At 39.8% G+C, this 25,567-nt stretch overlaps 1 protein-coding gene across 6 annotated transcripts in view; it reads right to left on the minus strand.

Annotated features, from left to right (window-relative positions):
- Positions 1-25,567, minus strand: part of EPHA6 (EPH receptor A6) — a 778,455-nt gene that overhangs the window by 226,742 nt on the left and 526,146 nt on the right. For 3 of the 6 annotated variants that reach the window (XM_060234505.1, XM_060234502.1, XM_060234504.1), the window contains 3 exons: positions 17,711-17,835; positions 1,420-1,467; positions 889-1,051 (listed from right to left, as the gene is read on the minus strand). In XM_060234505.1, coding sequence (XP_060090488.1) covers positions 889-1,051; positions 1,420-1,467; positions 17,711-17,835 — 336 coding nt within the window. The remainder of the gene's footprint in view (positions 1-888; positions 1,052-1,419; positions 1,468-17,710; positions 17,836-25,567) is intronic. The other 3 variants (XM_060234503.1, XM_060234508.1, XM_060234507.1) reach the window with 2 other exon arrangements.

Consider the following 25,567-nt stretch of genomic DNA (forward strand, 5'->3'; position numbering starts at 1 on the left):
TGTTGTTCACAGAACATACAGCAGTGTTGAACATATAATGAAAGTCTCATGTTATAATGGACTATTCCTTATAGACTAGTCAGTCCCAATCTATCAGTTTTCTATCTGTGACATATAAAGCAGATAAAAAGTAAATACTGCATGTACCATTTGTGTTCCACCGGAAGAGTTTGAAGATTTATACTCTCTCAAAAATAGCCTGAAATGCTTTACTATGATTGCTGAATTTCTAAGATATGAGCTTCAGAAATAAAGTGTAGAAGTCTTTAGGTAAAGTTCAGGGTATGTATGAAGTCAAGATTTATTTTTAAGCAATGCTCATTTACATTGTATTTTTTAAAATACAAATTTGTGCTGATAATGTGATATAGATTTAACTGATTAGGGTTGCCAAGTCCCCTCTGCTCCCTGGCAGGGGACTTTCACACGTGCATGACGCTATGATGTCACCTGGAAGTGATGTCATCACACCGCTCCACCGCTCGCAGCCTCTCTAGCTGTTTCCAGGAAAACTCTATGGTTTTCCCGCTCTAGCCATTTGGGAGGGGAAAACTCTATGGTATCTACTGTACCTACTCTATGGTACAGTAGGTACCATAGAGTTTTTCCCTCCCAAATGGCTAGAGCATCCGGGAAAACATAGAGTTTTCCTAGAAATGCCTAGAGTGGTCGCTGGCAAGATGACATCACTTCCAGGTGACATCGTGCCGACGATGTTGGGGGAGGTTTCCCCCACCAGCCCAATGTCGGGTTGGGAACCTCCCAGGCGGGGAAATCCCCGCCCAGACTGGGGGCTTGGCAGCCCTATAACTGATTGATATTTTTAATGTCTAAAACTTAGATGCTACTTTTACTATATGCATTATCACAATCTTTCATAAGACTTACTTTCATCCCCGGTTTCAAATTCAAACTTCTGGCTATAGCCACTGTATCCGGTTGCGGTCCTGACTCTGATATGAAATATATACTTGGTTGCTGGTTTGAGGCCTGTAACGATAACACTTGGAGCTTTTGATCTTGTGGAGGAATAGCTGAGCTGCTCATGTTCCTGGAGGACAAAAGAAGAGTCATAAATGGAGTCGAATTGTATTGTGAAAGATGTGTAACAACCACCTATATCTCTAAGGAATGTAAAAGTGCATTCATTAAAGGGGTGAAAAATATCACCTTGATATAACACACCCTTAGTTTTCATAAGAAATGTTATCTTTCATATAGTGAGAACCATATCCTTGTGAGTTAGTCTTTATAGTATATGAATCAAGATAGTATGAAATTAGTAAAAGACAACAACTAAAGAAAACAGCGGATAAATGGCAGCTATACATTTTGCATAATGGTCAAATTAGGATTTCAAAACAGAGTTAATAAAATATAATGTATAGATGTGGGAGTATTCAAATGCCTGCTACTCACTTCTACCCGCAGGTAGTGCCAAAATGCCGGCGCTATCCGTGGGTAGACCTGTGGGTAAAAGAAAATGAAAATTAACTCTACATTTTTTTTGTTTACAAACCAGATACAGAGGAATTCTGTCTCATTGGTTTGGAAATTGATGTTCTTTAATATACTTCATTCAGTTGCAAAAAATATTTCACATTCACTAAATTGAAAAACAAAACAAAAAATAACTATTGTTTGCCAGGGCCGCATCCAAGCTACACATAGAAATTGAGAGCTCCTTCATACATAAAACTTTCTAATGCAGTTGTTTATTGTCCCTGGGGGTGGTGGTGGCAATGAAAGCATATTCTTGTGTATACTATCATACCTGAAGGTCTGCAAAGTTTTACTTTGCTACATACATACAGAGCTTTTTTTGGTAGCAGGAACTCCTTTGCATATTAGGCCACATACCCCTGAGGTAGCTAATCCTCCAAGAGCTTACAGGGCTCTTATTACAGGACCTACTGCAAACTCTTGGAGGATTGGCGACATCAAGGGTGTGTGGTCTAATATGCAAAGGAGTTCCTGCTACAAAAAAGCCATGCATTTACATTAGACTCCTCTCTCTTGCTTTTACAGGCAGCCAGTGATTTTCTAATAAGAGTATGGCGAGAGTACAGTGTTTATTAGGATGGAAAAGAGAGGCTCTGAGCTTTCATGGCTTACTGCAAACTATAGCCACTGAGATCACATACCTCTGCATGGTACTCCAATTCTGGAGTATATGTGGGTGGGGGCTTTGCTTGCTCTGTCATGTCAAATTTACCCTTCGAGTCTTTGCTACTCTCCAAATCTTATTCTCCATCCAAGCCAATCTACTTTGAGATTCTCTTACAGCTGTCTGACCAGGATAAGGTGTATCTAATTCTATGGTGGATTGTGGCCAGAGTGACTGTTGAGTTTCCTGTTGTAAATATATTTTGTATGGCTCTAAAAACAAAACTGTTCACGTGCTTAATAACAGAAAAACATTGTTTTTTCATTGCCCTTTCCTACTTTCCTACTTCATTGCCCTGCCACAGCTTTTTCAAGGTTACCTTCAGTATGATAACCAAATCTCTTGTTCACAATTCAGATTAGATCAGAATTGTCCATAAGCATCTGTATATAATATAAGTGGTGCCCAAAGGGCACCATATGAATCTATAATATGATAAAACAATGTTAAAAATGTGGTATATTGAGTTACTAAAAGACTGTCAGCCTTCTAGCTTGGGGAAAATAAGATTCACTGAAAATATTATATAGAGAAAAAGAATAGCATAGGAATTGTATTGTATTATCTGAGTTGAAGTTTTGGACAGTATATCTTCACCATGAAGCAATGTCTTGTTAATACAGTTGGCCTAACCCTGTCTTCATGTAATGCAATGAGCCTGAGGTAAAATGATTTACAATAAGGCAAAGTTTTTAGCACCGAGGAATAATACGTTAGCATTGCCTCAACAACATAAAGTGTACATAACAATTGCTATATGATTAAGTTGAGGTATTTAGAGAAAATGAAACTCTGGGGGAAAATGTAAATGATCAGTGATACCCATAATTCAAAATAGGTAGGATTAACAGTTTGAAAAACTGTACTATGGGGTATCTTCAGGTTGCTATCTATTTTTAATGACGTTTCCAGCATATTATTCCATTTTGCTGCAGCAATCAGCTTGTAAACTGAACAAGGAATACATAAAATATTTATGTACATATAAATGGAGTATACAAAAAGATACAAATAGCAAAGAGAATATTATAAGATGGTATTCCCAAAAAACCAATTAAATGTTGCCTGCTCAACAAGTGTTATGATTATGGCATAGCTAAAACGGCAATCAGAGTCTGCTAACATTCACACATGCTGGTAGTAAGAAATTATGTGGCCCAAACTTCATTTAAGTTCCTTCTGACACTGAACAAAATGTTTTCTCCCACCTTCAAGAGGTGAAAACAAAAAGAACACCAGCAAAGCTCTTGGAAACTTCACTAAGCTTGAAAAATAACAGTTTTAATATCAAAGACAAAAGAGGTAACAAGTAGGTTTTGTCAGATGTTCCCCACATCATTCACCCGGCAGCCCTTTCCAATCCCAGGAAATTTTATTCTGGGGATGGCGTGACCTGCATTTGCAAATAACCCTGCACAGGACACTACAGTTAGTGAGACCACTTGCTTCTTTCTCTTTCATCAGTGCTATCACTTTGATGGCAGTTCTGTACAATGCTCAGTTTCAAAGGTGGAGAAACAGCAATCTGTATTTTCAACTCCTGAAGTGGGAGATGCAATTATATAAAGAAACTGCCCTATAAGGCTTTGTTTGAAGGGGAAGGGGCAGAATGATCACAGGAAGAATCTGCAGAATTTATTGTTGCAGAATTCAACAATAACTTCCAAAGCAAACTACATAGCTGATGATGGCACAGAAAGGGGACCACCTGCAAACAAAGCCAGGACTTCTGCATTCCTTAAGGGCACCTAGGTGCATGGAAAAATAAAGAAGATACAGACAACGATGATAAAACAAGCTTACTGTCCTTGGAAGATTTGGAAGATTGTTATGGGGGTTAAGATGGTAGATGGAGAAATTGGCTTGCACAAGATGTTAATAAATGATTTTGTTCTATGAGAATAAGTTTATATTTGAATAGTGATATGCTATACTGACAATATGTGTTTCTCAAAAAGAGGTATGGAAAACCCATAAACATACTGAATAAGACTATGATTCTGATGGTTTACAAGAGAATCTAGGCAAGATCTCATACTATATGTTGCTGTTAGGATAAATGGAAGTAAATGGCTTGTTGTGTGCTTACTGTCATTGACAAGTCTGGTGTTTGTGTGTGGGGTGTTTACCTTTCACTGTTATTGAAAGGTAGAAAGCAGCTGAAGAGCAGACTGCTTACTTCCACCCCCCCCCCCCAACAATGTTAGGCACACATTTCTCCACAGTATTATGAAGTCAATTACTGGAATTATTATTATTGTTGTTGTTATCATTATCATTGTTTGTTATTATTATTATAATATAGTGCAGGGGTGGCCAATGGTAGCTGTCCAGATGTTTTTTGCTTACAACTCCCATCAGCCCCAGCCATCAGCCATGCTGGCTGGGGCTGATGGGAGTTGTAGGCAAAAAACATCTGGAGAGCTACCGTTGGCCACCGCTGATATAGTGGGTTCTGTGCATGGTAGAGTCTCGGAGTAAGTGATAACAAGCTCTTTAATAGGAATCACATAGTAAAGGTTACAGTGCAAGACTGGGGATGGGGCCTGCCTGCCCAACTTATATACATCTCTGGATTCCTGCACTAGCACATCATTGGGTCATTTAAACCAGTGGGGGCTTGTGATTGGTCTAGGGCTGTGGGGGTTTGAATCCTGCAGCCCTTTGTTCCCAAGTCCCCAAGCTCAGTCCACCTGGCTCCATTGAACCTGGCAGGAACATCCAAAGTTTTCCCTTGAGTCCACATCCATAACATTCCTCTACCCTTAGTTTGCAAGCCCTAGTGAACATAGTCTTTAAGGTATGTGGGCTTGTGGTGCTTTTGCGTCAACCACCTGAGCACTGGAGTTGGCGATGTGGTTTCTCCACCCGGCATTCCTGGTGGAGGTCCTGGTTCTGAGGGGACTTCTGCTGGCTGGACTAGGTCCTCCAAGGTCTCGTGCACTGAGGGTGGTCCCGTCTGTTCCACTGGAGCTGGCACAGGCGTAGCTGCGGGCTCTTTTGCTTCCTCCAGCTAAGGGGTTGTTTTGCTTAGAGCAGGCGCCGGGGTGGTTGCATTCTCACCTTCGTCTTCCCTCCCGGTTGCCTCTCGCACATCTAATTGGTCAATGTGCTGCCTTATTGTGAATCCCCCCTCTGAGATGGCTTCATACATGACAGCCCCTAGTACACGGGATACTCGGGTTGGTATCCATGCTGGCCCTCCCCCAAAGCTTTTGGTAAACACCAAGTTTCCTGTGTCGAACCCCTGGGGGGCCCAGGCTGCCTCTGGCACCTCTTGCAGGTCGGGCACGCAGTCCGGGTGCATGTGATCCAGGAGGGTTGTCAGCTGGCAGCCCATGAGGAGCTCTGCTGGGCTATGGCCAGTGACTGTACTGGGGGTGGTATGTTGCATCAGGAGGCACTCGGCGAGGCGTGCTTCCCACTCCCCATATATGATGCCGCAGAGCGTTTCCTTTGTAGCCCACACCATTCTTTCCGCTTGGCCATTTGTGGCTGGGTGGAAGGGGGCCAACCTTATGTGTTTTATTAAATTCCGGCCACAGAAATCCTGAAACTCGGCCGAGGTGAAGGCCATCCCGTTATCGGATACCAACGTATCTGGGAGGCCGTGTGTGGCAAAAACCCTGTGGAGCGCCCCTAATGCCACCCAAGAAGAGGTGGAGGCTATGGGCACCACCTCTAACCATTTGGAGTAGGAGTCCACAATGAGGAAGAATATATGCCCCTGGAAGGGCCCCATGAAGTCGAGGTGCAGGCAGGACCAGGGGTTGCGAGTGGACTCCCACTGTTGGGCTGGGGCACGGGGTGGCACCAGACATGTCTCCTGGCATGGCTGACATCGGGTCACCCAGGATTCAATGGCATCGTCAATTCCTGGCCACCATACAAAGCTGTGGGCCAGAGCTTTCATGTGTACAATCCCTGGATGGGTTTCGTGCAGTGCTGTTAGGACTCGCTGCTGCAGTACCGGGGGCACCACCACCCTACTTCCCCACAACAGGCACCCCTTATGCACAGACAGTTTGTCCCGGCAGGATGCAAACGCCAAAAATTCTGAGCCCACCCATCCTTCTGGCCACCCCCTCTGCACCCAGTCCAGAACTCAGGATAGGGTAGTCAAAAATTTTGTGTAAAAATATGTCAAAGACTAAATAAGAAGAACTACAAAATATAGCAAAATGTGAAGTGACCTCTAAAGTAAAGTATTTAGGTATAGAAGTAACAACAAAAACTATTGACATGTATAAAAACAATTATGAGAAGCTCTAGCGGAAAACTGATGGAGATCTAAAAAAATGGAATAAGTTGAACTTGTCTATGCTGGGCAGAATCTCAGCAATTAAAATGAATGTGTTACCAAGAATTATGTTTCTGTTTCAAACTATTCCAATAGTGAAAGATAATAAGCAATTCAATAAATGGCAAAGGAAACTCTCAGAATTTGTATGAGCTGGCAAGAAACCAAGAATTAAAATGAAAATTTTGACAGACACAAGAGAGGGGAGGCTTCCAATTACCAGATTTAAAGCTATACCATGATGCAGTTTGTTTGGTGTGGATTTAAGGAATGGATGATGTTATTAAACAGAAGATTATTAACATTAGAAGGTCATGGAAATGTTTTTTGTTGGCATGAATACTTGTGCTATGGGAAAAGTAAGATGGATGGCTTCTTTTTACATCATTATATAAGAAGTAATTCGTTTAAAACTTGGTTGAAATACAAAAGATTCGGGGATGAGAGGAAACCGCTTTGGATTGTGCCAACAGAAGTAATAAAGCTATATTCAGATATCAAAGAGAAGAAATGGTTATCATATAAACAATTGTTAAAAATACATGGCGGTAAGGTGGAACTAAAATCGGTGGAAGAATTGGAATATAAGTATAATTGATTTCAATTGCAACAAATTAAGAGTCTGCTTGAACAGGATATTAAAAATGATGGAATAAGACAAGAACAAACAGAACCGGAAAGAATGCTGTTTGGCGATAATGAAAAATTGATTTCAAGAATTTATAAATTATTGTTGGAATGGTCAACAGAAGATGAAATAGTAAAATCTCAAATGATAAAATGGGCGATTAACATAAATAAAGAAATACAGATGGAACAATGGGAGTACTTATGGAAGAACTCTATGAAGATATTGACATGTAATAATATAAAAGAAAACTGTTTTAAAATGCTTTATAGGTGATATATGACACCAAAGAAACTGTCAGAAATGAACAATCAGGTGTCAGTTAGGTGTTAGAAATGTAAAAAACATGAAGGATCTTTCTACCATATGTGGTGGACTTGTGAAATGGCAAAACAATTTTGGCAAATGATTCAGCAAGAGATTGCAAAGATTCTGGGCTATAACATCAAGAAGGCACCAGAAATCTTTATGTTGGTATTACAAATGGAAAATTTTCTAAAACAAGATAGAACGACAATTTGGTACATGCTTTCAGCTGCAAGGACATTATATGCGCAGAGTTGGAAGCAAGATAAAATACCAGAAAAGTGGGACTGGATTATTAAAGTTATGCACTGGAGTGAAATGGACAAGCTTACAAGAATCTTAAAAGAACTTGATTTAGAGAAATTCAAAATTGAGTGGGGTAAATTTCAAAAATACGTTGAAAAACAATGGAAAGTTAAAGGACATTTGGTGATTTTTGATAATAGTTAGAGGGATAATAAATGGACTACAGTTAAATAATGAAAATATTAATTTTTTTTTCAACCTAGTTTGATAAGGATTATAGTTGAAAGGTATAGTTATTCTGCTATAGGTATATTATAGCTTTTTTTCCTTTTTAAAAAAATGAAGATTCTTAATTTGAAAATTACCTTTTAGTTTGTTTTGTAATTTTTAAAATGCACAGGTGGAAGACACGAAATGGGGGGGAGGGAGGTGGAAAATGTGATGTATTGTATGAAGTTTTTATTAATAGACGAATATTATTGTTACAATATGTTGCTGAATAATAAAAGTTGTTTATACAGAACTCGGGACAGGGTTTTGTCTTTGGAAGAGCAGCATGCAATGTCCTTTGCATGTACCGGGCTGTCCGGAAGGGCTTCCAGTGACAATACTGGAACACTGGGGCCGGGTCTGGGTCCATGGAGGGCAGCGGCAGGCGGCTCAGAGTATCAGCTTGACCCATTGCTTTCCCTGGGCAGTACTTAAGGTCATACTGATACCCTCGCTCATCCGGATTCCATCCTCGTCGCCACTATAATATAGTGGGTTCTATGCATGGCAGAGTCTCAGAGTAAGTGATAACAAGCTCTTTAATAGGAATCACATAGTAAAGGTTACAGTACAAGACTGGGGATGGGGCCTGCCAGCCCAATTTATATACATCTCTGGATTCCCACGCTAACACATAGGTCATTCAAACCAGTGGGGGCTTGTGATTGGTCTAGGGGTTTGAATCCTGCAGGGGTTTGAATCCTGCAGCCCTTTGTTCCCAAGTCCCCAAGCTCAGTCCGCCTGGCTCCAATGAGCCTGGCGGGAACATCCAAAGTCTTCCCTTGAGTCCACATACATTACAATTATTAATTAACAAAACAACAACAAACAACGATAATGATGACGACAATAACAACTATTTTATGCTCCATTTTTCTCTACCATAAGGAGTCTCAAAGTGACTTAGAATCACCTTTCCTTTCTCTCACCACAACAGACACCCTGTGATGCAGCTGGGGCTGAGAGAGGAATGGGGAGGTGAGTAATCCAATCTGGTTCTCCAGATTAGAGTCTGTCAGATTAGAGTCTGTCACTACCCCACACTGGCTCTCTTGAAGGGCCTGTCCTATTTCTGAGTGCTGTTTTCTTTTGAGAAATTTGCACCTAGTGCTGTTATTGAGGAAGTGGTAGTAGAGAAATGATGAACATGCTGCTTACCTCCCCCCCCCACCTAAGATCTCTATAAATAAACTACCATATAGCATTTCCCAGCTAAAGATCAATCCTTGTAGAAGTTTCAGTCTTCAGAATAAACTGAAGGGTTTTTGTTTTAGGATTGCTATATGGGGATATACCATCAACTCCTACTCCGCCCCTATAGCTTGGCAAAAATGGAACATGACTGCTAAAACTCCTTGAAATACATATTGGGAACAGAAATAAAGCAAAAGGTTTGCTATGCAGTTACAAATAATTGTCAGGATACATTACATACTTCCAAGAATATGGAGCAAGATAAAAGAATTTTTTTTGCAACAGTTGAGAAAATAGGGGGAAACACCATTTAACTTTGGGAACTGATATCAGCTGAAATGCTCGTAACCCATAGTTCCTGCAGTTGTCACTGTCTGATAAAATTAAAGTAAAATGAGAGAAGTAATTACAAGGAAGAGAGTAAAAATGGAAATAAAGAAAAGGAAAATAGAAATAACAAGTCATATAATACAATGGCAAACTGGTCAAGAGAACATTCTAATTTCCACACAGAAGAATGAAATTCTCTATTCAACCTTACAAATCAACAAGTGGAAACCTGCAAGGACTTGCAGGATGCATCTCATTTCTCCCTCCCCATTTTCTCTTCCTCTTTCCTGAAAGTCCCGATAACCTTTCCTTTTTTCCTGCTTGCTCTTTCCTTCTATGGTTGCCAATCTCCAGGTGAGGCAATCTGGAATTACAATAGACCTCCCAACTACAGACATCAGCCAGTTTGGTGTGAGAGCCAGTCTGGTGTAGTGGTTAAGTGAGCGGACTCTTATCTGGGAGAACCGGGTTTGATTTCTCACTCCTCCACTTGAACCTGCTGGAATGGCCTTGGATTAGCCATAGCTCTGGCAGAGGCTGTCCTCTCAGCCCCATCCACCTTACAGGGTGTCTGTTGTGGGGGAGGAAGATAAAGAAGATTGTGAGCCGCTCTGAGATTCAGAGTGGAGGGCGAGATATAAATCCAATATCTTCTTCTTTGGGTTGCCAGCTTCAAGTTGGGAAATTCCTGGAGCCATGGGAGGGTAAAATAAGTAACCTTTGCAGGGTTCCCCTGGAGGAAACACCCTAGTTCCCCCGGAGGTAACGCCTGCTTTGGAGGGAGGAGACTATGACATTATACCCTTCTGAAGTTTGTTCCCTCCTCAAACTCCACTCTCTCCAGGATCCATGCCTCCAAAGATCTAGGGTGTCCTAATATGGATTTGATAACCCTATCTCCTTTCCACCCCAAACCCAACTTAGCTTTATTTGCCCCTCTCTTTACTTCATGTTTTACTTAACTCAGCCATAGACTGATTACAATCAGTTAGTTAAGGTGGACAGTGTATGCTAGAAAACACTGAAATGGCTCAAATATTGATTGCTACATTTCCAGCCATCATATAATGTCTCTGTAATGCCTGCTGTTCTAGATGAAGCTTCAAAATCAATATGTCAAATGCTATGTGTATATGTTTATGAAACTGTCCCAAAATAATACAAGTGATGCCATTAATCCTAATTCCCAGTGTGTCATACCACCAACTTGAACAAAAGGAGATAAAACATTGCTGAAGAAAATGACAATCTCATTCTACACTGGGGTTGAACTACCTCTGATATTGATTTTAGAGCATTCACCTTCATTATCACTATAATCTCTAGAATCTTATAAATTTGGGACATATTTCTTCACTGAGCTGTCTGAATGGACCATTTATAAAAAACCTTTATTTTTATGAAAATGTAGTGCTTTAAATCTTGTCAGTAAGGTAATACTATTAATATTCTACAGTAAATTGTCTAGGGCCACAGATTTAGTGAATAAATTTACAGTTTAGTGACAGCGTCTAAGGTCTTCAAAGTAGAAAAGTTTTGCAATTGGGTAAGAATAGTATTATGTTGGTTGGAAACAAACTGCTACAACAGTTATATTATGCATAGTTAACGTAAAAACCCACATTTTTGTAATATAGCATGTAAATGTTTCTAAAAATAATATACAATAGAAATAGCAAATATTGTGTACATGCTTCATTTCTTAGATAGACCACAGTGCTAATGCCAAACAAGCTGCCTGATATGATATAAGGAATGTTGCGCATTATTTTGAGCATTATGACTGTGAAAGCAACAGGAAGGAAAGGAATAAGAAGCTGCTGAAATGGAATGGAGGAGTAAACATATTTTGAAGGAATTGGAAAATGTGGCTTCCATTCCCAAATCACTTTTAAAGCAGTTGGATGAGTTATTAAATGTCTTTATTAAAGACTTAAGACTTCTTCTGACCCAAATTTTGAAATTCTTGGCCAGCACAGAATAGTTGAATTTTCTCTGTAATCAAGAAACCAATAAACAAAAAACTATTAGAGAGAAAAATTATATAGTCCTTGATTCAGTCCTGTGTAGCCACAGCTAGGAAAAGGTTTGCTAGCTGCCTGGTGGAGACAGGGATTCCCTGCCCAAAAGCAACAGAAGGAGAAAAATACAAAAATGGCTGCCTGGCTGATAACTTGACATTACTTCCAGCAACATCAGAAGTGATGTAAGTCATCTCTAGTCTTAATCTATAGTTTTATCAAAAGGCTTCCAGCAATTGCTAAAGAGGGGAGATGTCACTTCTGGGTTTTCCCAGTGGCCACTCCCATTGGCTGTACCTGGTGACCCTAGCTGATAACTTGATTAATGATAGGCGATTTCATCCATTACGTCCCTTATTTTTAATTTTTTTTTTTTGCCAAATGTGTAGTCAGTCAAACCACAAGATGCTGTGCCACTGAAGGAGAAAGATGTTTCATCATTCCAAATATAGAATTTTCAAAAATAACAGAAGGAAAGGAACAAAGGGACTTCTCAAGTAGGGTATTATATATCTCCCCTATGGACAGATGTGGCAGCTTTATATTCATTTGTACAATCACAATTTACTATGGGTAAGATGTGTGCTCCCACGTAGAAATATATGGAGAAGGCATGAAAAGGAAAAGAAAGGGATATTTACATTTCCTCTCTGCTCAAATCTATGTAATAGAATACAATACACTTCAAAGAGGTCACGATAATGGATAACACAACAAAAAATGCAAGCTAGTGACCAATTTACTAAGAAGTATATAGAAATCAGTCCAAATGTCCAAAACGTGTATATTCAAGTTCCAAAGTAGTGTGGTGACAAGCCAATTGATTAAGTACTTGTTTCTTTCCAGTCTTCATCAGACCTGGGACCAATATTGATTCAATTATATAGATTCTTTACACAATTTGTGCAAGAAGCCACATACTGAGCTGTAGCCGATGTAAAATTGCTGCTGGAGATGCTCTGCGTCCTTCTTTTTGAAAATTGTGTAAAGAATCTATATAATTGAATCAATATTGGTCCCAGGTCTGATGAAGACTGGAAAGAAACAAGTACTTAATCAATTGGCTTGTCACCACACTACTTTGGGACTTGAATATACATGTTTTGGACATTTGGACTAATTTCTATATACTTCTTAGTAAATTGGTCACTAGCTTGCATTTTTTGTTGTGTCAAATCTATGTAATGACTGATATCAGGTTTATCCACCAAATCTTCCCAAGATAACTTTAAGAGTGGCCAGAGCTGGCACATCCATTAAGCAGCCTTAGGTGGTTGCCTGGAGCATCGCCTGGGGAGGAAGGTGCCAGGTTAGGCCCTCCCCTCACCTCTGGGACAAAGGAAATAGTCAAGCCTGGTTGCGTGGCACCTCAGAACATGCTGCCAACCATCACTGCCTGGCTGCCATCACTCTATTTCCTGGCTTCTGGAAGGATGGTGCCTTGCCTGGTGTGCCAATGTTGCACTGGCACCCCAGTGCCAGCACAAGTGAGTGGCACAGCTCCATGATGGGGCCAATGGTTGTTTGAATCTGAGATTAATATATAGCTGGGTAATTCTATTAAAAAGGTTTTATTTTTCAGAGTGTTAGGGAGGTTCACATTGCAACTTTTCAAAATTCTGTTGCTTTGTCTGTTTAATTTTTCTAGATTTGCTATTTTCCATCACATAAGCAGGAGTATCTAGATATGAGTCATTTTAAACTACTGTATGATTACTCTTTTGCATCTGAGAATAGTTCCACAGCCCTAGATACCTGTTCAAATTCCTCAATTCTCCATTCATAAAACCACAGTGAGATCCTAAGCATTTAGTGCAAAAAGACTGTGCATTCTACTTGCAGCTGCCTTGCATATTCCTCACAATAGGGGAGGTCTAAAAGATTTATCATTTTCCAGCGGGATCTGATCCCTGCACTCACTAAACAGAGATGTGAAAACACACACAGCCATTGTATTCTGCTGCTGCCCTTTCTTCCTCCCTTACCACAGAAATTAAACTTCTGATTAAGCATTCACCATCTTCTTACAATCTTATCCTTGAGCCTTTTTAAAAAAAGTTCTGATAGTACTATCTGGGGCTTTCAACAAAACCAAAATGATAACCTTATGTTCTCTCTTCCTTAAGATCTTCTTTACATTTTCTTGTCTTTTTATCCACTAACCCCACCACCACATTCACACTCTACTTTCTGCTATCTTCCTTCCCAGGTCAGAATAAGTGCTAGGCTTGGCACCTCAAGATCAGAACAGGTTTTGAAGATCATGAACTACAGTCAGATGAAAATGTTTAGTTAGTTTACTTAGACTGACTTTTAACTGAAAAAGTCTCCAAGATGGTTTGTAATATAATAAAATATAACACAATAACTAAAAAATCAGTAAAATACAATATAAGTCACTTAAATGCATCACTAAAAGTCAGTTTCTTGGTCTGTTTGGAAAACCAGGCTCTTCTGTGCCAGCACAATGTGTGCACCCTGCCCATGTGCCCTAGTGCACTCTGCCTTGGTGGCCCTGATGAGTATAGAAAAGTGGGAATAAATTTTGTAAGTTAGTGAGTGAGTGAGTTAGTGAGTGAATGAGTGAGTGAGTGAGTGAGTGAATGAATGAATGAATAATATGTTTTAGCAAATCAGCTCTGATTCTTTTATTAATCAATTATGTCCATATTTGGTGGTCCTACCATTTTCTCTTTTATTTTATTTTTTTGCTGGAGTTACGATTTCATGCTAGCACACCTTTTTGTTTTTTAAACAAAAAGAACTGATGAGCTCCTGCTCTCTCTGAGTAATCACTGGCTCAAGGTAGCTAAAATGGTCCATAACATGGTCCATTCCCCAAAACTCCAATTTTAGTCTGGATAGGTGGAAAATACATTTTCTAAACAAATAAATACAATTTTAAATGATAGTACAACCAGGAAATGGCAAGACCCTTCAAAATCCCGAGTCTGTCTACTTCCTCTGCTGGGCACATCAAGAGCTGATTGCTGTTCCACATTAGACAAGCTAGCATTGCAGTTTCTTTCAAACTACAAAAAAGAATTGTAACATACCATTTTTTTTTAAAGAAGGGGTACTACAGGAAAAAAAAATGCTTACATTTAGATATCCTGGAGGAAATACAAGAGTGCTTTGGCATATAAACCAGTTGTTTTGTGTATATGTCAGTACATGTACTGAGTTGAATCCAACAACCTTTTCTGCTTGGGAGGAAAAAAAGTGGAGGAGGGTTTTTCCCTGTTGAACACTAAAAAAGGTTATGCTGAGAATCATGGGGCCTACACATATGAAAACCATGTAGGTTGGAGGTTCCAGTAGGTAGAAGAAAATGGGTGACTTTTAGTGAAAAGCTGGCTGGATCCAGCTTGAAATCACAACTGTCCAAAAATAGTTTCCAATAATTTATCACTACCTGAAAATATTTCTATGTAATCACCTCTACTATACATTGAAATAAACCATCCAATACTGGTGTAGAACTGTGATATGCAGGTCTATTTTTATAGTCATGGAACTGAGTATTTTCATGAAAGTATCTTTGTACCACTACTAATTTGATATAAAATGCTCAAACTTCTACCTGTCTATGAAGAAAGGCATGGACATTTTATTTAGAAACTAAAATCTGTTATTAAGATCTGTGTAATTTGTACAAGGTCACTACAAATACAGGATGTATCAACTGAGTCAAATATTCACTTCAATATATATGTTTTTATGAGCAGCAGGTGTATTCCTGCAAAAGACTATAAAGCTATTAACTGCTCAGTAAGGAATACATAATAATGGGTTGTTAACTGAACTGCTCTGACAAGAACAGTGAGAAAGGACACTTTAAAATCATTAGTAAAAAACCCTGCAGAAAATGAAGATATTGTAGCTACTATATTTTTTTCAGTCAAAAAGATATAGTATCAGTATCTGCTGTTGTCTGTGATTTTTTTTACAACACTATTTATTTATTTATTACTTTAAATTTCTATCCTGCCCCCACCACAAGCGGACTCAGTGCGGCTGACAACATTCATATTCTCAAGTTAAAACCAATAAAAACATAATTACAATTACAGTTTAAACTTTTAAAAACTTTTAAAAACTAGGCACATATTTAGCCTTAAACTAAGCCAGTTCATATGTACACAAACAGGAACACATATACATGAAACTGCATTGTACTGAATCAGACCCTTGGTCCACCACAGTCAGTATTATCTACTCAGACTGGCAGAAGCTCTCCAGGACCTCAGGTACTTTCAGATCACCTACTACCTGATCCTTTGAACTGGAGATGCCAGAATTGAACCTGGGACCTTCTGCATACCAAGCAAATGCTCTATCACTGACTCACAGGCTATGCATGTACAAAGTCCTCATGCCCCCAGCTGTCAACCATGATCCTGTCGACTAGATGTGGTCTGGGAGTGTCCTGTTCGGAACTTTATTTGCAGTCACATATAGGATCAATTTGTATCGGGACTCCAGCACTTGAGGAGAGGGGGTTTAAGTCTCCTGTCTCCTACAATGATTTACATATTGAAATGGACTTCAGTTTTCCCACTATTGGAGTCTGTCCAATCAAACAAGTTTGCAGGTTTTTGAAGTAATATATTATCGCACCAAACCTGTTTTCAAGAGGTGACTGTGGAAAGATTATCTATACCAAGCACAACAGTGCCTCTCTCAAAGCACCTTCAACACACTGAAAAATCTGCAGTCTTAGTTTAAACCAAAGGAGAGTGTTGTAGCTGGGCTCTAGTGTACACAACAACCTCCAAGTATATAAAATGTGGTCTGTTTAGGGTTGCCAAGTCCAATTTGAGAAATATCTGGGGACTTTGGGGGTGGAGCCAGGAGACATTGGGGGCGGAGCCAAGAGCAAGGGTGTGACAAGCATAATTGAACTTCAAGGGAGTTCTGGCCATCACATTTAAAGGGACTGCACAAATTTTTAAATGCATTCCTTCCATAGGAAATAATGAAGGATAGGGGCACCTTCTTTTGGGGCTCATAGAATTGGACCCCCTGGTCCAATCTTTTTGAAACTTGGTAGGTATTTTGGGGAGAGGCACTAGATGCTATACTGAAAATTTGGTGCCTCTATCTCAAAAAACAGCCCCCCCAGAGCCCCCGATACCCGCGGTTCAATTCCCCATCATTCCCTATGGGAATCGTTCATGGAGGTGCATGATGGCTCTGTGGGCGGGGCTTCCCCCGCCGGCCAGCTGGCTAGGGGAGGGGGAAAGCCTGTAAAACAGGGGGATCCCCCTCTGGGACCTGGGGATTGGGAAGCCTAGGTCTGTTTAATTTCAGTGTTGTAACATGACCCATCTTTCAATAAACAGAATATCTCCTTTATTAGACCCCTTGTTCACAAGGAATCACTTCTCTGTAGCATAAATATGAATGAATAGATGTATATTTTCTATTACACCCTAAATATACATGTCACATGCAGGGCTTTTTTTGAGCAGGAACGCAGTTCCGGCTGGCTTATTGCTGCGTGTGTGGCCTAATAGGCAAATAAGTCCCTGCTAGGCTTTTTCTACAAAAAAGCCCTGTGTGAAACATTGGTGATATCAGGGGGTGTGACCTAATATGTAAATGAGTTCCTGCTGGGCTTTTTCTACAAGTCCTGGTCACATGTATTCTTAGTGGTCTGTATACATCACTTCAGTATGCAAGAAACCCATGCACACTTAAGTGTTCACAATTGCTACCACCAATATGTGCAATTATACCTTTTATTATTGTATCCATGTGACAGAATTTATAACAATTAATGATTAAATAAATGGTGCAGGTTAAGACCAAAAAGAAACTTTTAAGATAACCAATACACACACTTTCTTTTTATTTTGACTCTTAGAAACTACTTTTCAATCTAGGTGACTACTGACATACCGAAGCAGTCACGTGAAGTTCCACCATACATTCTGATCGCTTCTGATCCAATCATTGCCTACATTATTAAAGTTTGAAATAGTGCAGTGAATCACAGTATGAATGTTTGGTAAAATATTCATATTATTACTTCAACATGGCACAAAAACCAGGCTGAAAACCTAATTGCCAATTGTAGGCATAGCAGTCACATAAATGTATGCTACACATTAAAAGGCTATTTTTCTAAGTTGGATAAGCCAAGTAAAATGCTGTCTTTTACAGTTATCTATAAAAATGGCAGGGGGTGGGGAAGACTTAGACACACTTTTGAGAGGTCTGACTTCATTTTATTCAAGACCTACTTTCTCATAGTACTTGATCTCGTAGTCCAGAATGGCTCCATTAGGAAAATCAGGCTCTTGCCATGAGAGAGCAATGCTGTTTTGGGAAGCCCAGTCCTTCCTGACCATACCTATCAAGGACGGTGCTGAAAAGAAAAAGGACAACTATGGGTTAAAGACAATGCAACATATTTAACTTTCTCTAAAGAGTTAACTTTGGTTTGCAGCTAAGGAACATGGCCAACAGATCGCATGGCAATTTCCCAAGAAACTGTTAAATGGAGACGATACTGCATATCCCTGAGCCATCATAAAAGAGAGACATCAGCTTCCTGTTTCCAGTTCCAGTTGAGAGTTGATTTTCCTGATTGACTTTTTATATTGAAATTTGGGAGCCAGGTTTTCTGGCTGAAAAGTAGAATAAAAAGAGTAATAAAACACATTTTCTGGTCAAAATTGGATCCAATCTTGAAAACTTTCTATATGTATTTGCACACATTCTATGTTTGACTATTTCTCTGCCCAAAGCAAGTTTATTACATTTCTTTTTACAACACAACTGTCACAGCTAACAATAATGGACACTCTTCGTATCTGGAAGTTGGTCAAATGTTGCAATAAGTGGCATCTGTTTCAATGTGTTTTATATATAAAACAGTCTAGAAGATGTGAAAGAGCACTTCAGAATCATAAAAACTCAGGGAAGACATAATATCTTGACCAAGGCACACACACACACACACACACACTGATATCCTTGTACACATAAACTCTTTAATTTATTCCACTGGAAGAAGGTCATGTCTATAAAGGCATATATACCAATTTCCTCCAGTAGAATAAGGATAATGGGAGCTCTGAGAACACACTGGACAGTATGGGTGCTCCGGGAGAACACTGGATAAAAACTTTCAGAAAGATATAATATTTTACCTTAAGATACACATTTTGTGAATGCTGCTCAATACCAATTTAACCTATAATATATTCATTGTGGAAAGATGTTAATAACTGCAATAACAGCACTTTGTAGTTACGTAGTGATTGCTGAGTGTTCAAAACACATATCTCAGAAATAAACCAAGATGCTTGTTTATTATCGTGTATGAACTGTATAGCAGGTATGAATTGTATGTCATGTATGCTTCCACTCAAGGCAGCTTATTTAAATATAGCAAGAAGTCTATTTATCAATACTGCCAGTATTACTGAAAGTCTTTTTTTCATGCAAATAAGTAGGTCAAAGACTTGTTCAGAAAAATCAGATTTTCTCCTTCATGGGTTCCTCTGAAATCCCAGGTTCTGGTGGTGGCTCCTAACCTTGAATTGCCTGCACTGAGTCTGGTCTAAACTTTATTTTATTTATAATGTAGATATTTTAAACAATAAAATATCATCCATAAGAAAAGGAATCTTCTAGTCAGGGGTCGTTTTGCAGAAAAATAGGGGCAGAGCTCATTAGCATAACTCATTAGCATATGCTGCCACCCCCCTGCCAGCCAAAAGCAACCTGATGCAAGAAAGGAGAGCCTCGGGTGAGTGAGGACTGCTTGCCTGAGGCTCTTCTGCCCACCCCCCCCAGTCAAGAGGCCAGCAAGTCACCTGCTGCCCAAAATCACATAAAAAGTAGAGAAAGGGTGGTGTGGGCTTCTCCAGGGGTTCATGAGGGCTGCTGGGGGTGTGGCAAAGCCCCTGGTGGCTGGCTGGCTGCCCGCTCTCCTAATCCAGGGATTGTTATGCAGCTGCACCTACTATTCAATGGACAAGGTAGGTGGGGAGGAAAAGGGGGAACCCTCAGAAAGGTTCAGGAGCTGCACTCCTGTTAGCTCCTGCCGAATCTGAGGTCTGCTTCTTGTCAGACTAAAATAGTGTGAGTAGAGATCATAAGCTTTTAAAGGAGGTATGATATCAGTTAATGATTATGTGCTGAATTCAGTATTTTACCTTACTTTCCTACAACCTCACTTTCCTTGCTGATCGGCAACAAAGGCCTGTCAGAGTGTCAGGACTGGGCCTGATGATTCCTCATCAGAGGATGAAGACACGATGGAAAACAAAATCAAGACAGATCTTCAGGATCTCTGATACCAAAGAGATGTCTGGGAATTTGTGGCCTTCGGTGACTACTAGACCAAAAGCTCAGGCGATTCAAGGGTAGGAGCCACCACCAGAACTTGGGATTTTAGAAGAACCCATGAAGGAGACCAGCTGATTGCTAAGGACCCTGTGGTCATCTCCAGGAACCCTAGTGCAGAGATGACAGAAAGCATGGACAAAAGCACAGCTCAAAAGGCAGAGTGCACAACTAACTGCCTGAGGCCTTTCTGCTGACCATGCGGCATCTCTCTCTGTGTGGGTGGGTGTGGGTGGGTGAGAGAGAAAGTGAGTATGAGTGAGTGCATGAGTAGGATAAAAGGAAACATATGCCCAAGTCTAGGCCTTCAAAGAAATCAGATTGCAACTTTTGTGGCATTATAGGACTTAATGATATCAGCCATGCAGGCTTATTTTCCAATGTTATATATGCCACCATTAAACAACAATGTCCTTCTAAAATCTATGACGATAAACCATTAGCATAACTGCAAGAGAATAAATGTGCACAGAATCTAACATGAAATGGCAACACCTGGAAGCTACTGGAATATTGGATATTAGAACCAAAACCTGTAACTGCTTTAGAACAGGCAGGGTTTTTTTTTTTTTTGTGGTGGTACACACCATTACTGAGTCCTGGTACCTTGCAGGGGAGGGCTCTCCCAAGCCCTGATGGAGGAATTGGTAGAAAACAGTGCAGCCTTATAGATGGGTACTGGCAATTTTCTTTCTTTCTTTTTTTAACAACAAAAAAAATCAATGAGAGCAGGAAGAAGAGGTGGTCAAAGACAGGTTACACTTGGTTTCCCCAGAGTTAATTTGGACCCAGGTAGAAAACAAAAGAAAACATGCATACATATGTGTTATTTTTCAAGAATACATGGTAGCAGAATATCTATCAGTCAGGTAAACATAAAACATCATACATCTTAAGAAGTGGGCTGTAGTCCATAGCAGCTTGTGCCACAATAAATCTGTTCGTTTTTAAGGTGCCACAAGATTCCTGGTAGTTTTTTACTGCAGCAGACTAACATGAATACCCCTCTGGAATATGTTACCTTATATAGCATCTGCCAACCTACAGTTCTTCAATTACTTTTGAGAATGCCATCTGGAATTGTCAAAGGCCTTGCCAAAGTCACATTATATACACTGCATTCCCCTTATTCATCAAACCAATTACCCTGTCAAGGAAGTGAAAGAGATACAGCTAGTGATTTTTTCCTTCTCAACCTTCCCCAAGTGGTGGCAAGTTCAGAGCAGGCTTTCAAGAAAAAGAAAACAGTAGACGCATAAAATGTCTATGGGCTGATTTTTTTAATGACTATATGGGTTGGGCAAACCTTACCAGCACACAAAGTAAACACAGGCAGTGCTACTATTAGAGTAAAATTGTTTTCCCTCTTACCATAATATCTCTCTCTATAGAAAATTCTGATCTTAAAAGGCAAACATTTTACTCTCCTCCTACAAATTATATTTGGGCTAAGACATTTATAGAGGAAACAGGTAACTTACTATATATATTTCAATAAAGTCTGCCACTAAGGGGCAGCCTTTTTAGAATTATGATATAGGATTTCAGTAAAACCTTTGACAGGGCTCCCCATGATGTTCTGATGAGTAAACTAGAGGACTGTGGACTGGACTCTAGGATAATTAGGTGGATAGAGAACTGGCTGGAGAACCGCATTCAAGGAGTAGTTGTCAATGGCATTTCATCTGAATGGTGGGAGGTGTCCAGTGGGGTGCCACAGGGGTTGGTTCTGGATCTGGTACCTTTCAATATTTTTATCAATGATCTGGATGAAGGTGTGGAAGGGATATTCATTAACTTTGCATGACACAAAATTGGGAAGAGCAGCGAACACACCAGAAGACAGAGAGAGAATTCAATGAGATCTGAACAGATTGGAAAAGTGGGTGGAAGTGAACAAGATGCAATTTAACAAGGATAAGTGCTGAATTCTACATCTGGGTAACAAAAATGTGCAACACATACTGGGAGATACACTTCTGGGTAGCAGTGGGGTACAGGTGGACAAAATTTTGGGGCACGGGTGAACAAAATCTTGGGGTACGGGTGGACAAAATTTGTCTGGAATGTTCTAGGCCAGGGGTGTCAAACTCATTTGTTATGAGGGCCAGATCTGACATAAATGAGACCTTGTTGGGCTGGGCTGGGCCATGTCGGGCTGGGTCATATGTGTACTTATTTAAGATTAGGTAGCAGAGATATAAACTTTTTAAAGGACACAGACAAACATGACTACGACTGCGGGGTGACATGATAGAGGTGACATTACGTCGACTGCGGGGTGACATGATAGAGGTTTACAAGATAATGCATGGGATGGAGAAGGTAGAGAAAGAAGTACTTTTCTCCCTTTCTCACAATACAAGAACTCATGGGCATTCGATGAAATTGCTGAGCAGACAGGTTAAAACGGATAAAAGGAAGTACTTCTTCACCCAAAGGGTGATTAGCATGTGGAATTCACTGCCACAGGAGGTGGTGGCGGCCACAAGTATAGCCACCTTCAAGAGGGGTTTAGATAAAAATATGGAGCAGAGGTCCATCAGTGGCTATTAGCCACAGTGTGTGTGTATATATAAAATTTTTTGTCACTGTGTGACACAGAGTGTTGGACTGGATGGGCCGTTGGCCTGATCCAACATGGCTTCTCTTATGTTTCTTATGACTAAAGTTTTTTTTTTAAGAAAAACTTAAAACATGCTTAAAACACTAGCACTTGTTGGTCTTAATGTTGCTTTATTTGCATTTCTCCCATGGGATCCAGGGAACTGGGCAAAGAAAATTTTGGCTGTTTTCCTCCCTCTCCAGGAGACTAGGAGGAGGAGGAGCCTCAATGAAGGGGAAAAATTGAGGTTTTGCTCTATAGCTCCTGTGCGATTGAGCAAGCCTTGCAAAGCAAGCTGAGATGCAAAAGAAAGCAAGAGAGAGGGAGAAGGAAGCAGACAAGAGCCAGTTGCTCGGAGGCCTGATAGGAGCCCTCCAGGGGCCTGATTCGGCCCCTGGGCTGCATATTTGACACCCCTGCTCTAGGCTGATCCTGCATTGAGCAGGGGGTTGGACTAGATGGCATGTATGGTCCTTTAAGCTCTATGATTCTATTATTCTATACATAATAATTTTAAATGTTTCATAAGTAAAGTCTGATGAAGATGATAATTCTGCCTTTCATCAGATACTTGCCAGCCTTTGGATTTCAATATTTTTTTCAAAAAAACCATAACTGACTTTAGTTAGTAGCACACATTAGGTTGATTCTATCCCACACATTATGTCTGATTCCATCTCACTGGGTGCAATAAGTAAATAAATACCATGTTGATATGGATGTTCATATTTTAAATCTGATACCACTGCTGATTGCCATTAGGTATGTGATGATACAGTACTAGGCCATAAATATATTCAGTTAGGTGGATCAGTCACCAAACAAAAGTTGCATCTATGGTATCTTCATTGAAAGCTTTAACAATTTTGCAATCCCTGCAGAATAAGATAGCAAAAGAACTGAGATTCCTGATGGAGTCCAAACAGCACTTGCATGTCTGCTGTGATATTTTTGATATGGGGTCTGAAATTCATGAGAATTGTATGTATTCTACCCAGCTGCTAAGTTTAGAAATGTATTCTTATAGGACAATCTTGACTATTTACTTCCTTTTAACATCACTTACCTAAACCACAGTAGTAAGATTAAAGATTTTATTTCTAGTCACCACTGTGATTTTAAGCATATATATACTGCCAAAAGCTTCTACCAGTTTTGATTAAAATCAGCTGGAAAGCATTAACTAACTTCTGCTTTTCTTAGCGGGAAAGCATTAAATAACTTCTGTTTTTTCTAGTTATTTCCCCTCTTACTTATAGTACAATGATGTCCTATTTCTATTTTCAGTTGATCTTGTCTAAGGCTCTGATAAAGACTGAAAGGCACATACATTACAAACTTCACTTAGTAAAATGAACATGCACATTTTGTTCCCTTGGAAAGCACATTTGGACAGCTTAAAATGCAAAGGTAAATAGGTGGCATAAATGAATGTTACTCAAAACTGTTAATTATAAAATGTGTTATCTGACTTTGCACTCCAACATTGCAATTGAGGTTATCAGCAGAATTGTGTACTTTCATTCTACTATAAAATACTATTATTCTTATATGAAATGCCTCAACATTGATTTCTATAATGGGATTACAATGACTATAAAGTTTGACAGTAAGTATAATGTTGTCTCTTATATAGCAATAAATGGAGTCTAAGGTCATTCGCAGTCTTCTGCTAAGGAAAAATGCTATTTCTGTGCAGTGCAGAAAAACTATTTATTTCATTTGTTATTTTGAAAATACTGTTAGGAAAAGTAATAACACTCCCCCCCCCCTCAAGCCATCACTGGGTTGGATCCAGTGAACAATAAATGGAGAACAAAGGATCATCAGGATCATTATGGGGGATGTAAATTGTCACACAGACAGCTGTCCCAACTGATCTGTGTGAGAGAAATTGAGGCCATGGGAACTGAGGTAAGAAAAAATTATCCTGATGTGGGTGGGATATGACAAAGTGATTACCTTCATGTCCACAAAGCATTCAATAGTGCTTTGACTGCCATCTTTCAAAAAAAGGTAGTACCAAACCAGGGCTGAGAAAGATTTCAGCAAAGGTAAAAACACAACAGGATTAACAGAGAATTTTATGTGGTTGCTTCTGAAAACAGCCCTACTGTAACAATGCTGAGATGCAGCAAAATACCTACATAGCAACAACCTTGGATAAAAGGAATCTTTATCAAATTTGCTGATCATGGAACTGGAAGGGGTAGTGAACATTTTAGAGGACAGTAATAGAATTCAGAATGATTTTGATAGGGAACCTAGGATGAAACAAAAAAAAAAGAAAATTCAACAGAGACAAATGCAAGGTCCTGAATGTAGGGGGGAAATTCAAATCATAGAATCATGGCATCATAGAGTTGGAAGGGACCTCCAGGGTCATCTAGTCCAACCCCCTGCACAATGCAGGAAACCTACAAATACCTAACCCAAATTCACAGGATCTTCAGATGACCATCTAGCCTCTGTTTAAAAACCTCCAAGGACGAAGAGCCCTCCACCTCCCGAGGAAGCCTGTTCCACTGAGGAATTGCTCTAATGGTCAGGAAGTTTTTCTTAATGTTGAGCCGGAACCTCTTTTGATTTAATTTCAACCCATTGGTTCTGGTCCTACCTTCTGGGGCCACAGAAACCCATTCCACACCATCCTCTATATGACAGCCCTTCAAGTACTTGACGATGGTGATCATATCACCTCTCAGCTGCCTCCTCTCCAGGCTAAACATCCCCAGCTCCTTCAACCTTTCCTGCATAGGTACATGTGCTATTTGTGGTTAGGCAGCAGAAGATGTGAAAAAGATCTTGAAGTTGCTGTTGACTGCAAGTTGAACATGAATTGCTAGTGTAATGTGATTGCAAAAAGGGCTAATGTGATTTTGGATTGTATTAGTAGAAGTATAGTATTGAGGTAATAAGAAGGAATAACTCATGTCCTTTCTGCAAAAATCCGATCTGCTCTGAAATATTGTGTTAAGCTCTGCCACTTTAAAAGCTCTGCATTTTAAAAAGAAACAAACAAACTGAAACTGAATCAGTTTTAATTTGTTTGCTTCTTTTTAAAATGCAGTGAGAGTAGGTGAGAGAAGATTGCCAGGGATCTGGAAAACAAGGCCTACAAGGAAGCACTAAGAAACTA

This window comes from Heteronotia binoei, chromosome 3 (genome assembly GCF_032191835.1).
Source record: "Heteronotia binoei isolate CCM8104 ecotype False Entrance Well chromosome 3, APGP_CSIRO_Hbin_v1, whole genome shotgun sequence".
Taxonomy (NCBI): domain Eukaryota; kingdom Metazoa; phylum Chordata; class Lepidosauria; order Squamata; family Gekkonidae; genus Heteronotia; species Heteronotia binoei.